Source organism: Arvicola amphibius, chromosome 3, assembly GCF_903992535.2.
Source record: "Arvicola amphibius chromosome 3, mArvAmp1.2, whole genome shotgun sequence".
NCBI lineage: Eukaryota > Metazoa > Chordata > Mammalia > Rodentia > Cricetidae > Arvicola > Arvicola amphibius.
The window spans coordinates 125150426-125165300 of NC_052049.1; the positions used below are offsets into that span (position 1 = coordinate 125150426).

Below are 14875 nucleotides of genomic sequence, written 5' to 3' on the forward strand. Positions count from 1 at the left end.
TATTTTTGAAATGGAAGGGCTCATGTATCTGAGTTGGCCTGGGATTCTCTGAGTGGTAGGATTGTAGGCATGTCCTCCCATACCAGTTTATGTGCAACTACTTTACTAGTCGAGCTACCTCTCCAGTCTTATTTATTGAGATAGGACCTCACACATTTCAGGGTGGCTTTGAAATCGCTCTCCTCTGACTCATCTTGAACTCATGGTAATCCTCCTGCCTTAGCCTCCTAAGTGTCCGGATTATAGATGTATGCCACTCACTTCCAATCCTGTTGGTTTTCTCTCTGATACCATTATTTCAGCAGCGTGTGGATGATGTCCAGTATGTTACCTACTTAATGTCTAGATTTCCTTGGTGTTTTATGGAAGCTTCTCAAGTACCTGTGGCCTTGTCGCCATAGTCAGGAACTTTATTGTTGTTGCCTTTTAATCTAAATATGATTGTGGCCTTTAATACCAGCCCTTGGGAAGCAGAGGCAGGGGGATCTTTAGGACTTCAAGATCAGCCTGATCTACACAGGCATTGTAGGCTAGTTAGGGCTAAATATTGAGACTCTCTAGCAAAAAACCCACGTCAGAATAAGTCCCCAAACCCAAATAAACATGATTTTGGGAGTGTAATTAAACTCGCAGTCTTTTGATTGTGCTGGAACAAATCTTACTTTTACTGGAAGAGTGAGCCAAAGGGCTTTGTAAGTTATAGTACTAGTTTTTCAATACAGTAATTTAGGCCTTTTACCAATCCCAAGGTCTTTTCCCAATCCTTGCAGCTGCTCAGCACCCTAGATGAAGTCCAACACAGACCTTGAGCTGGAATCGTTTCTAACTGTGACTCATCTTTTGGTTTGTTCTTTTTTTCACCAGGAAATGCACTGAGTATTAATTTGAAGAATTTCAGTTATCCCTCTTAATGAGTATGTTGCTTGTCAGAGTTGCTAGGACATGTTTTTGTGGCAATCAACAGGCCACCACTGAGTGCATAAATGCTCATTGGTTGTGCATAATCCATATGTTAAGTCTATCTCGGAAGATGTGAAGATAAGACCATCCTTTTTGACTTCTTTCAGGGGTTCATCTGTTTCACCAGAGGGATGGAGATGCAGGAGGTTGAGGCTGAATAAAACAGGTGGTGTGGATGTGTTTGAATCTGTAAATATCACATCACTGTTTACAGTACATTGGTCTCTCTTCGTGCAGGGCCTTGTACTAGCCAAACCAGGAGGAATTGTTCCCGTGCTTAAAGCCAAGAAAAACATCCTGACTAGCAGGGGGACAGAGGTCAGCTCAAGGCAACAGCTATTGGAAGATTTTTGCAAAGAGAAAATCCAAAAAAAAAAAAAAGAACTTTGGAACTGAGTTTATTAAAAAGAAGACAAAGTGTAGAAAAAAACACTGGATCTTAGCCAAGTGGCTGAAGCCTGATAGGAGAAGGGCCAACACTACACCATGTATTTTTAGAATTTAGAATATTCATGGTCAGTAGAATGGGGTGGGCACCAGAACTGGAATGTGACAAGAGTGGAGAGATAGATGATAGCCAAAATGTGCAAAGTTTCAGTTACATCTGCATAGGGGTAATTATAGATAATAGTAAAGTGCTGCATACTTTACGATTTCTTTCTTTCTTTTTTTTAAGTTAGTATAAGGGCACAGAGAAAGGCTGGCAAGGTGCTGGCCTCTAGAAGCCTTCTATAAATGTCAATTGCTTTATGTATTTCACTGTAATTATGTTTTTAATCTCACCAGACTGATGAATTGCTGATATTACAGCTACAATTTAGCTTATCACTCTACCATACCTTAAACATTTTTAACTGCTTCATTAAAGCTTAATTGACAGGGGCTGAGGAGATATTTTAGTTGGTAAAATGCTTGCCATGCGAGCATCAACACCTCAGCTAGATCCTTAGGGCTCATGTAGTATAGCTGGCTGTGGTGGGACAGATTTGTAATTCCAGTTCATGAGAAGTTGAGACTTTCGGGCCCCAGCAGCTTGATCAGCCACATTAGTCAGTTATCAAGCCGCAGGCCAAGTAAAGACCTTATCTCAAAATAAGGTGGGCAGTGACCATAAGACAACACCTGAGGTTGACCTCTGGTGTATACACGCACATACTCACCCCCCACCCCATACATCTATTTTAAAATTTTTAAGAATGTATTTCAAATGTTTATATCACACAAAAAATAATTATTTCAATTAGTAGATATGTAATTTGCTTGATTTAATCATTCTACACTGTATAAGTGTATGTAGGTATAAAAATATCATGCTGTTCCCCATAAACATGTCATTTATCAGTATACATGAAAACAATACAAATTAAAAACATGAAATGTTGTCTCTGCAGTGAGTTAAAAACCAAACAGGTGGTGCACACCTTTAATCCCAGCACTCAGGAATTCAAGGCCAGCCTGGTGTACAGAGACTTCCAGGACAGCCAAGGCTACACTGAGAAACCCTGTCTCAAACAACCAAGCAAACAAATAAAAACTATACCCTGTGTGTGGTTTTCCATGTCTTTAATCTTAGCAGTGGCAGGGAGACGGGGAGTGAGGAAGATTGGAGCAGAGGCAGGTGATTCTATATGGATTTAAAGCTAGCCTGGTCTGCAAAGAGTTCCCACACCCCCCCCCCCAAAAAAAGAGAGAGAGAGAAAAAAAGAGAAAAACGGTAAGATGTTCTTCAAAGGAAGTATATGAAAACTGTGTGCAACTGCCACTCTGGTTTTCCTGTTACTTGATATGTAGACCAGGCTGGCTTGGAACTTGTGGAGATCCTCTGCCTCTGCCTCTGCCTCTTGAGCATTAGTGTTATAGATGTGAGACATTACATCTGGCCTTGTTTTGTAGCAGTGTCCTGGGAGTTCAGACATTTCATTCTAGAGCAGCAGTTCTCAACTGGGGCTCACAGCTCCTTTAGGTTTGCGTGCCACATACCCTGTATATCAGATATTTACAATTCATAACCATAATAAAATTTCAGTTATGAAGTAGCAATGGAAGAATTTTATGGTTGGGCTCACCATAACATAAGGAATTATATTAAAGGATTGCAGCATTAGGATGGTTGAGAACCAGTCTTCTAGAGGAAGGTTCTTTAAAGCTCAGAAAGTTCCAAGTACTAAACTGAAACATTTCTTTCAAAGTAAACAACTCATAAGTCTCAAGGAATTCTTGAAACTAACAAGATATACAGGGACCCTCCTCCTTCTTCATCTACAGCGCCCCCCCCCCCCCCATTTCCCTCTTAGAGACATAGGAACAGTTGTTAGAGGTAAGAGAGGAGGCAGAGCTGAGAGCTGTTTGGAGGGGGCTTTCTGATCTGTTGTGCTACCTCAAGTTGTGCAGAGAGCTCTACCAATGCAGCTTTCCAGTATCATCACTAAGGTTGTGGTTGATGCAGTTGCCTTTGAATTAACAACTGTCCCTGCTCCTGTGATTAATCGCAGTAAACTAATTGGTTTTCCAAATTGCTCTTCGTGTAATTGTCACTTTTGTCTGGAGTTGGTTACTTATCCAGGATGAGTAGACATTGGTTTTCATCTCCACAGTAAACCTCACCTTACTGTTAGGGTTAGGGTAGGTTTTTCACAGTGAAAGCTCATCTTACCAATTGGGTATGTGTTGATCATATCCCCTTTCGATCATATCCCCTTTCTATCTATACAAAGTTTGATAGATGTTCTCACAGCTAAGCAACAAGAAAGGTGTGTTCTCTTACTCTATTTTATTTACAAACAACATCAGAAATCCATTATAAAAGTAGATTTAAAAGGTGATTTGTTAAATTGAGCATGGTTGCACATGCCTTTAATTCATCATTTGGGTTGCAGGCATAGGAGGATCTCTGTGAGTTCCATGCCAGTCTGGTTGGTGTACATAGTGAGTTCCAGGCCTGCCAGAGCTACACAGTGAAACCCTTTCAAGAAAAGTATAAAAGGTGATTGGTTCATCAAAAAACACACCCATTTGAGGCCTCTCTGGCCTACTGGGGCTTTGTTTGGGCTTCTGTGCCTGATTTTCTTCTTTCTTTCCTCATTTTGATGCTGGCCACTCACTAGAAGGTGGAACTCTACAGGTAGAACACAAATGCTTTTCTTGGGGAACATTCTAAAATTGTTCTCTTATCTTCTCTGAGATTCAGTGCTGTGGTCTGGCTTTGGCTGGCTGAGGAACAGTGTGCTCTTCTGAAAGCTTTTCTTGGTGGTCTGCTTCTTGACTCCATGCCCTGTGCTTACTAGTTTTCTGCTCCTCTTTCCCAGTGGTGTGTGGCATGGCCTCACTTGCAGAGCTCTAAGACTCCGCTGTGCTCCAGGCCTTGGACTCTCCCCTGGTTTAGAAAGGTCTTTTGTGCTTTCCTAGAAAATTGGGGATGAATCAGGTGCTATGTGGTAAGGTATGCTGATCCTTGTGGGATTCTAGTTTGATAGTTGTTTAAACAGGATGTAGCAATTTGGATTGGATTTGGGAGGGAGGATTGTTGCCAAGTCTCTGAAATAGGCCATTGACCTTATTTTCCTTTTGTTTGTTTGACTGGGTTCCAGATCCTCCTTTCACCCCTTCCCAAATGCTGGGATTATGGGTATGTGTCACAACACCCAAGTCTCCTTTGTTTTTCTACCCTGTCTTTGAGATGGGATTTTGCTATGTAGCCTTTGATTGGCTGTGTAAACCAGGGTGGCCTAGAATTTAGGGCCAATTCTTCTGCTTTTCTTTGCTTCTTTAGTGCTGAAATTTCAGGCACATATAACCCTTATTTCGTGATCCTCCGCTTTTGAGGAAAGGTCTCAATTATATAGTACTGCCTGTCTTACTTAATATGTAAAACAGGGTAGTCTCAAACTCCCAAAGATCTGCCTGTCTCTATGATGGGATTAAGGCTGTGTGCCATCGTGCCTAGCCTTGCCCCCTCATTTTTTATCAGAAGTTGGTGAAGAGAGATTTCCCTAGTCCATGGTCACATAGTAGGCTGGGTGTCATGCCTTTGGAGCAGCTTCAAGTTTAGTGTTTTTCCTCGGCATGGGTGGTAGTTGAAGAAAAATGTATGGTTTAATATGAGTAGATACATCTTTCTGTTGTTATTTTTTTGAGTCAGGGTCTCACTAAACAGCTATGGCTGTCTTAGAAATCACTGTGTAGACCATGCTGGCCTTGAATCACTGAGATCCTCCTGCCACTGCTTCTTGAGTGCTGGGATTAAAGGCGTGTGTTACTATGCCCAACTGAGTAGGTACATCATAATTGTGAGTTGATTGATAGATAATATGGATATAGTTAAAATTCAGAAATTTTGTTATTTTCTGAACTAATAACCAAGAAAAGCTTCTAGATGGGTAGAACAGAATCACAATGCAGTAATCTTTTAGCCATTCAAAATATACGTGCACAAAAATCCCAATTTAAATAATTCTAAAATGGCCGAGTGGTGGTTGTGCACGCTTTTAATCTCAGCACGCACAGAGGCAGACAGATCTCTGTGAGTTGGAGGCTAGCCTGGTCTACAAGAACTATTTCTGGGCTGGAGAGATGGCTCAGCTGTTAAAGGCTAGGCTCACAACCAAAAATATAAGAGTTCGGTTCCCAGCACTCATGGCTGTCTCTCCAGCCACCTTTTTTTTTTTTTTTTTTTTTTTTAAGCTATTTCCAGGACAGGCTCCGAAGCTATCGAGAAACCCTGCTCAAGGTGTGTGTCGGGGGGTGGGGAACGGGGGGAGATTCTAAAATGAAGAAATAGCTGTTTGGGGTAAAGCCGGAGTACCGGGTACTGGCAGAGTGCTCTAATCCCAACTCTTAGGAGGAGTTATTTCTCATTATTTCTTCATGGGTCCCAGACCTGCTTCCTCTCTCTGATTTGATTCTACTTTCTGACCTAAAATGTAAAGAATATTATTTCTTCATGTGTCCCAGATCTGTTTGCTCTCTCTGAGTTGACTCTACTTTCCAGCATAAAATGTAAAGAATAAAATTATACAAATTTTAACCCTTTTAAAATATTTTTAATGCTTTATTTGTTTATTGTATATGCAGTGTTCTGCCTGTATGCTGGAAGAGGGTACCAGATCTCATTACAGGTGGTTCTGAACTACCATGTCGTTGCTGGGAATTGAACTCAGGACCTTTGGAAGAGCAACCAGTGCTTTTAACCTCTGAGCCATTTCTCCAGCCTCTTAAAATATTTTTAAATTAAAATTTAATATTCCTTTTATTTATATGTATGTGTACTCATTCGCGCATGTGGAGGTCAGAGGATCTTCTTTTCCTTCTCCCATGTGGAACCTGGCGACTGAACTAGTGGCAGGTGTTTTTACATGCTAAACCATCCTTTTTTTTTTTTTTTTTTTTTTTTTGAGACAGAGTCTCATGTAGCCCAGACTGGCCTAAAACTTGCTATGTACCTGAGTCTTGTTTGGGAAACAAATAATAATCTTTGCCTGCTGTCTCTTTTATATTTCCAAAATATGTTCTCTTCTTACTAATTATTCTTTCTTTGTTTATTAAACAGGCTACCAAGCAGTTTCTTGAGGAGATCAACAAGTGGACAGTTCAGTACAATGTTTCTCCACTCTCTTGGAACGTGGCTGTCAAGTTCCTCATGGCCAGAAAGTTCGATGTGCTTCGTGCCGTAGAGTTGTTTCACTCCTACAGAGTACGTGGGTCATGTGGTCTCTAGCAGTTGAGCTAAGTATTGCTGTTCTTTCTGCTCTCCTTACACACCCTGTTAACAATGGATCAGCGTCCCACAGCTGTGAGAGCTGAGGTTCCTGGAAACACTCTGTATGAACCCAGAGTTTGCTGCGATGGTGGGGGCTGAGGAGATACCTCTGTATCAGCCTGTGACAACTCCTCCTCAGAGTCTGAGTCCTTGCTCTTTTCTGCCTCCTGGCTGACCTATTTGGTACACTTCACAGGTGTTTGTGGCCCTTTGAAGTTTTATGAAGCTGCCATTCTGATGATTGAAGAGCTTAGAGCTGTTGGGTGGGGGGGAGTATTAACTCTAGAAAAGAAAAACAGGTATATTAGCTAGGTTCTGTTCTTAGAAGTTATCTTTTTTTAATTTTTAATTTTTTTTTTATTTTATGTGCATTGATGTCTGTGTGAGGGTGTCAGACTTGGAGTAGCAGACATTTGTAAGCTGTCATGTGGGTACTGGGAATTGAACCTGTATCCACTGGGGGAATAACCAGTACCAGTACTCCTAACCGCTGACCGTCTCTCCAGACCTCTTTTTTTTTTTTTTTTTTTTTTTTGACACAAGGTTTCTCTGCATCCTGGAATTCACTATGTAGACCAGGCTGGCCTCAAACTCACTGAGTTTCTCTGCCTCCTGAGAGCTGGACCAAAGGCGTGCACCATCATGCCTGACTACATAGCTAAAATAGTAACAGTGCCATGATTGCTACCTAGAAGAGGGAGTAAATACACTTACAGATGTGTTCTGATAAGAGAGTAGTACTCTGGAAGAGCATTTAGCTAAGCAAAGGAAGCATTCCTAAAAGAAATAACTTCTAGCTGGACATAGTGGGTCGGTCACTCCTTTAATCCTAGCATTCAGGAGGCAGGGGCAATTGATCTCTGTGAATTCCAGGCCAAGCCTGTTCTATGTAAGTGAGGTCTAGGTCAGCCAGGGCTGAATGGTGGCACCTTGTTTCAAAAACAAAACCAAACCAAAAAACCACACCTAAAGGATGGGTAGGAATCAAGCCCTGGTGAAGTATGGTAAAGAAAGCAGTGTAGGCTGGAGAGATAACTTAGCTGTTAAAGGTTTACAACCAAAATATAATAAACTGTAGGTTCAGAAGCCCAGTGCTGGAAAGTAAAATTTAGTGAAGCCAGAATGTTTAGTAGGAGTCAAGGTATGGTAAGAGACTGAGCGCGCAGATCAATAAAGCCAGGTCGTTAAGGCCCCAGAAATCCATTAGTAATACAAACAACTTGGTAGGGTTTTCCATATTTGCATTCCAGAAAGATTTTGACACAGTAGTTTTTGGAGAGTGTATCTCAGCTGTTATCCTGGAGCCAGAAAGTCAGTTTGAAGACTGTTAAATTTACCAGGAGAGAGAATGTGCATTATTAAGCACATAATGTCAGGGGAGATGGAGAAAAGTAGACAGAGCTGCTTAAACTAGTGTGTGAGAAGAAGGAGTTGGGTATCTGGATTGGGACTCGTGAGTCAAGATCAGTGCTGGCATTCATTAATTTAGGAGACAGGAAAGTGGGGTGGGTTCATGGTAGAAGGAAGGACATAATTTTAATTTGTCTGTGCCTGTGGGGTATCCAAATAGACATGTCTGTCCTGTAAGCAGATAGAATCTGAGCATGGGCTACAGAAAAGAAATCTGCACTAGAAATAGAGATTTCTAAATGACCAAACTAGAGCGACTATTGGAGGCATCAGAACAGAGTTCCCAGTAAGGTAGCTTTGGACAGAAATTGTGGTAACAGTTAACTGCCCTGGAATGCTAAGGCATGTTACAAAGAAATTCACAATTCATTTAGTTGATTTCTAACGTGCCTTAGCTCCAAGCTATGTAAAGTTGTTCTGGATATATCATATTTCCATATTAATTCATCTCTTTATTATTTCCTTTTTAGGAAACAAGAAGGAAGGAAGGCATTGTGAAGCTGAAACCTCATGAGGAACCTCTTCGTTCTGAGATCCTCAGTGGAAAATTTACCATCTTGGTGAGTCTTTAGAGCCTGTCTGGGCTTTGTTACTTTCTCTTGTCCTATTTGGATTTTTGTGCCTAGGTTCCTTATCAACACATTTTGCTACTAAATTATTCTAATAATAATTGAATAAATACTAATTGAAAATTACTAGTTATTAATAATAGTTGAATTATTGAGCTTTGGAGCAGTAGACTTAAACATTTTTCTTCATTGATCCATCTAAGTTATTGGTCATCATCTTGGGAAGGCTAACAGTGTGTCAGAGCATAGCATACCCTTACCTAATGGAAGCTCTCGTTTATAGAGATCCCTTGGTCTCTCAGATGAATATGTAATAATATGTTAAAGGTAGCACGGAAACCATTATCTTGATCTGTTTTTCTCCATCCTGCCTGGGAAATTAGTTACAAATCCAGTGCAGAATTGTCCTTGGATTGCTCTGTAGTTGAAGAAAATATGATTTTTTTTTTAAAGCCACAAGAATATGGTTCTAGGAAATGCTGATAGGATCAGACATGGGTATTGATAACATTTCTCCCTTTATGGAAAAACAGAACCAAATCAAGGAAGTTTTGTTAGTAGCTGTTCTCATCATATGTCAACTCTTTATCCAGGATAATAAGTCTAAAAGATTACTGCGATTTTTTAAATTATTATTTGATTTCTAAATATTTCTTGTTTATTTGCTTTAGAATGTTCGAGATCCAACTGGAGCCTCCATTGCCCTTTTCACTGCCAGGTTACATCATCCTCACAAGTCCGTCCAACACGTGGTACTTCAGGCCTTGTTTTACTTGCTAGATAGAGCTGTGGACAGGTGAGCACTGAGATTATCTTACAGTTATCTGCCTCATTAGGAAAGTGACAGTTTTAAATTGATGAAATTCAGAAGTGCTCTTACCATGTCCCTAGGATACAGCCTAGACAGTCTCTGAGTAGAAAATACCTCATGTTGTTACGAGTATTTATTCTTAGCACCATCCTGATGCTGGATACTCTTTGTTTTCATCCCCTTGCCTATTTTAGGATTAACAGAAGCTGAGAAAGGCAATTCCTAACAGTTGTTAATACATTAAGGATAGAGGAAAGAGACTCTGTTGATTCCTTGTGTGTGTGTGTGTGTGTGTGTGTGTGTGTGTGTGTGTGTAATATAAGGCATCCATATGCTATCATTAGGCTAAATCCTAATCTGTCTTTTTTTTTTTTTTTTTTGAAAAAATATTATTAACCTTTTACTTTGAGATATAGTCTGACTTAGTTGCCCAGGCTGGGCTTGAAATCATTCTTTAGCTTAGTCCAGATATGAATTTGCTGTCCTTCTGCTTCAGCATCTCAAATAACAGAGATTATAGGCCTGTATCACCAGACCTAGGTCATCTGTTTGTTGGTTTTGTTCATATTAAAACCCTCCGGGTGCTAGAGATAAGGCTCAGAAATTAAGAACACTGGATGCCCTTCTAGAGCACCCAGGTTCGATTCCCAGCACCCATGTGGTGTCTAATAACAATCTACAACTCCAGTCCTAGTACATCCAATGTCCATGCAGGCAAAACACTTACACACATGAAATAATAATAATAATAATAACAACAACAACAACAACAACCACCACCAACCCTCTGGGATAACCTGGGAATATACAGGGGTAGCTACTTGTCTAGCATATGGAAGACCCTAAATTCTTTCTCTAGTATGGAAAACAAAGATAAAACAAGATAGGCCCAGACAGATCTCTGGTTTTGAGGCCAGCCTGCTCTACAGAGCTTGTTCAAGAACAGCAAAGCTAGCTGGGCGGTGGTGGCACATGCCTTTAATCCCAGCACTTGGGAGGCAGAGGCAGGAGGATCTTTGTGAGTTTGAGGCCAGCCTGGTCTACAAGAGCTAGTTCCAGGACAGAATCCAAAGCTACAGAGAAAGCCTGTCTCGAAAAACCAAAAAAAGTTTATAAACAAGAACAGCAAGGCTACACAGAGAAACCCTGTCTTCAAAACAAAACAAAACAAAACAAAAACCCAAACCAACCAACCAAACAGAGAAAAACAAAAACCAAGCCACGCTTAGTGGTATCCACAATCTTAGCATTCAGGAATCTGAGGCAGGAGGATCACCACAAATTTGAGGTTTGCAAGGTCCATATAGTAAGTTTCAGGCTAGCTAAGGCTACATAGAGAAAAATCGGTCTTGATAAAAACTAAACCAAAACAGCAAACCAGTCTGGAAGCTGGGGTTATGTGGTTCGCTGGTGGAGTGCTTGCCTAGCTTGCCTATTGCCCTGTGTTCCCAGTACTAAAAAATAATTAGCCAGCTGGGTTGGTGCATGCCTTTAATCCCAGCGTTCTGGAAGCAGAGACTGGTGGGTCTTTGTGAGTTTAAGGTCAGCTTGGTCTACATCGTGAGTTCCAGGCTATCCAGAGCTATAAAGTGATTCCCTGCCTCCCAAAAAGAGTGTGTGTTGGAGGCTGGGGTGCCAGGAAATGACTTAACAGTTTTGAGTACTGGCTAATCATTCAGAGGACTGGATCTCTATTCCCAACAACCATTGGTACCTCCAATTCCAGGGGTGTCTGACACCATCTTTGACTTCTGTGGTTACTAGACAGGTGGTGCACATACATGCATAGAGGCAAAATGCTCATACATATGAAGGAAATTAAAAATAACCATTGGAGGGGCTGGAGAGATGGCTCAGAGCTTAAGAGCACTGACTGTTCTTCCAGAGGTTCTGAGTTCAATTCCCAGCAACCACATGGTGGCTCACACCCATCTGTAATGAGATCTGGTACCCTCTTCTGGCCTGCAGGAATATGTGCAGGAAGAACCCTATATACATAATTAATAAATACATTTTTTAAAAAAAAGATAAAAAAATAACCATTGGTTTGTTGACCTATTATACCTGTGATGCCAGCGCTTAAGTGGGGGAAGATGCTGTGGTTTTGAGGCCAGCTTAGGCTGTGAGAAGAGACTGTCTCCAAAAAGGAGCAAAAAACAAAACAAAAATCTGACCACAGCCTGTGGGGGTCAGACACAGTAGTACCTTAAAGCCTGAGGTGGTAGGAGTGTGAGTTTGAGGCTAGCTTGAGTTTTCATAGAGATATCTCCTGTTGTATGTAGCTCGAGTCAAACTTATTAAGGAAGCAGTTGGCTATCATTGTGACACTGCATAGTGCTTACAAGAAAGCACCTTATGTTCTGTAGCATTCCTGAGGATGAGAAATTCCATATAGACTATAGAACCTGGATCATTATGCCCTGTAGTTTCTTCTTACTTCATTTCTTTCCCGTCACTGACTTGTTTTAGGCCCCTATCTTGCGAAGAAAGTTTGTAATTCTTTTAAATGTTCCTAGTTGAGTGGTGGAGAAATGAAAACTCTATAGACCTAGATGATCTACTTGGTAATTATGCCCCAATTGATAGCATCTGTGATCTTCCTGAATGATGGTTTCTGTGTGGTTATGAAAAAGAAATCAAGATTAATATTAATGCATTAGGGGCCAGTAGAAATAAATTCTGCCAGAAAAACTTCCATGCATTTTAGAAAGAAATGTTTTTTTCTTGCTTTTTAGAAAGTTAATTCACTGATCCTGAGATATATTAGATACACAACAAACTTTAAATATACATACATGAACTGGATTTTGAAGTATTTCCCCTTTTTTTTTGCTTTTTTTCTTTTTTTTCTTTTTTCGAGACAGGGTTTCTCTGTAGCTTTGGAGCCTGTCCTGGAACTAGTGAATTTTGAAGTATTTTCATACACACATAGTCGGCAGGCTACCTCTGAGTTGGTACTTCCCTCTTTAGTGTTGTAGAAGTGTGATGGTATGGGGGCTACAGGAGGGAGGTAAAGATGAGGACTCAAAATAATAGCCTTGGGATGGCTCATACCTGTAATCCTAGCACTAAGGAGAGTGAATTAGGGTGTTTGCTTTGAGTTTGAGGCAAGCCTAATTTTCATAGTCAGTAAAGTTAGCCTGGGCTACATGAAACCCTCTTTGGAAAAAACTAAAACAAGTAAGTGTAAAACTTGTTATCTAGAAATAGTACGATTAAATGATTTATTTCTGGATTGGCAAGATGGCTTAGTATCTCAAAGCACTTTTCATATAAGCTTGGGGGCCTGGAAGGAAAGGAGGGAGCTGACTCTTAGTTGTCGTCTTCTGATCCCACACTTCCTGGCACATGCCCCTCCTCCCTACCCATGATGATGATGATAATTCTAAAAAACTTCTGGGTCATAAGAGCATCTAAGGATCTCGCTTAACTTTGAATGAAATATTTGTATTGAATTAAATGTTTGTTTAATTGGTTTACAGCTTTGAAACTCAAAGGAATGGATTGGTGTTTATCTATGACATGTGTGGTTCCAATTATGCCAACTTCGAGCTAGATCTTGGCAAGAAAGTCCTGAACCTGCTGAAGGTAAGGTTGTAAAGGGGGGGTCCTTTTAAGTCTCACTCTTGCTCTCAAATCAAAACAATAACAACATAAAATGAATAAAAACTGAAAAGGAAATAATGAAAATGAACAATCTCAGGGAAATTCTTAGTTATAAAAGTGTCCTTTTCCAGAGTTTTGTGGAACAGTAACTCATAAAGGCCTACTCATGGGAACTGTGAGAAATGCCAGCCAGCAGGAACTTTCTAGACATGTGCTTGTCGACTCAGGGTGAAGTGTGTTTTGCACTACACTTCAGTGCGTTCACTTCAGTGCATGTGAATTCATTTGGTCTACTCATGCTCATGTAGAATTACGCACATATACAGATGTGTATAAGTCCTATACACGTAGCTTCATAGTTTCTTATCCCTAAGTCCTAGGCCTAGTGACTTGTTTTGTAAATGTATGCATACATGTATGTGTGTGTGTACAGGTGCACTTGTGTGCTTGTTTATGTGGAGGAGAGCAGACAGCCTTAGGTGTCATCCTCAGGCATGTCATCCATTTTTTTGAGACATAGTCTGTCATTGACCTGCAGTTCACCAGTCAGGCTAGACTGGCTGGCTGACATGCCCCAGGGATCCTCCTGTTTCTGCTTCACCCACTAGGATTACAAATGTATGACACTACACTTAGCAATTCTGCATTAGTTCTAGAAAACGAATTCAAATCCTTGTGCTTATGGGGTAAACACACTACCCACTTAATTAACTTCCCCAGCCATAAAGGTATTTTTGCTTCTTTATTTTAAAAGGTGATGCGGTAGGGCTAAAGATATAGTTCAACTGGTAGCATTCAGAAGGCCTTGCATTTGATTCCAAGTACCTAGAGCAGGGGGATGAGAAGCTCATGGTCATCCTTGGCTACATAGCAAGTTCTCTGCCAGCATAGCTTGTTTTTCTGTTGCTGTGACAAAAGTACCATGACCAAAGCGTGTATAAAAGAAAGCGTTTAATTGGTCTTATGGTTTCAGAGGGTTAGACCCCATTACGCTGGAACAAAAATATGGTCATAGTAATGGTTAAGGACTCACATCTTGATCTAATAGCTGGAGGGAGAACACGCTGGGATTTATACTAGTCTTTTGAAACTTCGAAGCTTGCCCTCAGTAATATACCTTCTCTAACAAGCCCACACATCCTAATTCTTCCCAAACACTTCCACCAACGTGGAAACAATTACTCAAATATGGGCCTATGGGGGCCATTCTCATTCATTCTACTAGAATGGGCTGCATGAGACCATGTCTCAAATAATAGCACCCCCACATACACAAACTTCTTTATAACGTGTAACTATTTAATATGATTAAGGAAGATTGAATAACATAAAGTAAATTGTGCAAGCCAGCTATGGTGACACATGCCTATAATCTCAGCACTCATGATAGGAGTTCAAGATCACCCTGGACTACATAACTGGATCCTTTGTCTCAGAAAACAAAAATTAAAATATGCAAGTGAAATAACTTAACTGTTCAGGAGTTGGAAGTGTAGCTCAGTTGGAGAGTATGCACTTGACATTTGTGATGTGTATTGTCAAGGGTTTATAATACTAGCACTTGGGAAGCTTAGGCAGAAAGTTTGTCAAAGATTTAGGGTCAGAATAGGCTACATATGAGTGCCAGCTCAACCCAGGCTGACTGTAGGCAATACCCTGTCTTCAACTAAGGTAAAACAACAAAACAAAATGAAAATATTTGGGCCAGGTTGTCCTAGCACAGGAGAAAAGCAGAGGCAGATGGATCTCTGTGAGTTCAAGGCC

The 14875-nt window shown here is 40.7% G+C and overlaps 1 protein-coding gene across 1 annotated transcript in view; it reads left to right on the forward strand.

Annotated features, from left to right (window-relative positions):
* Positions 1-14875, forward strand: part of Ptpn9 (protein tyrosine phosphatase non-receptor type 9) — an 80686-nt gene that overhangs the window by 32007 nt on the left and 33804 nt on the right. The window contains exons 2-5 of the mRNA XM_038321727.1: positions 6506-6649; positions 8596-8685; positions 9366-9490; positions 12988-13093. Of these exons, the coding sequence (XP_038177655.1) occupies positions 6506-6649; positions 8596-8685; positions 9366-9490; positions 12988-13093 (465 nt within the window). The remainder of the gene's footprint in view (positions 1-6505; positions 6650-8595; positions 8686-9365; positions 9491-12987; positions 13094-14875) is intronic.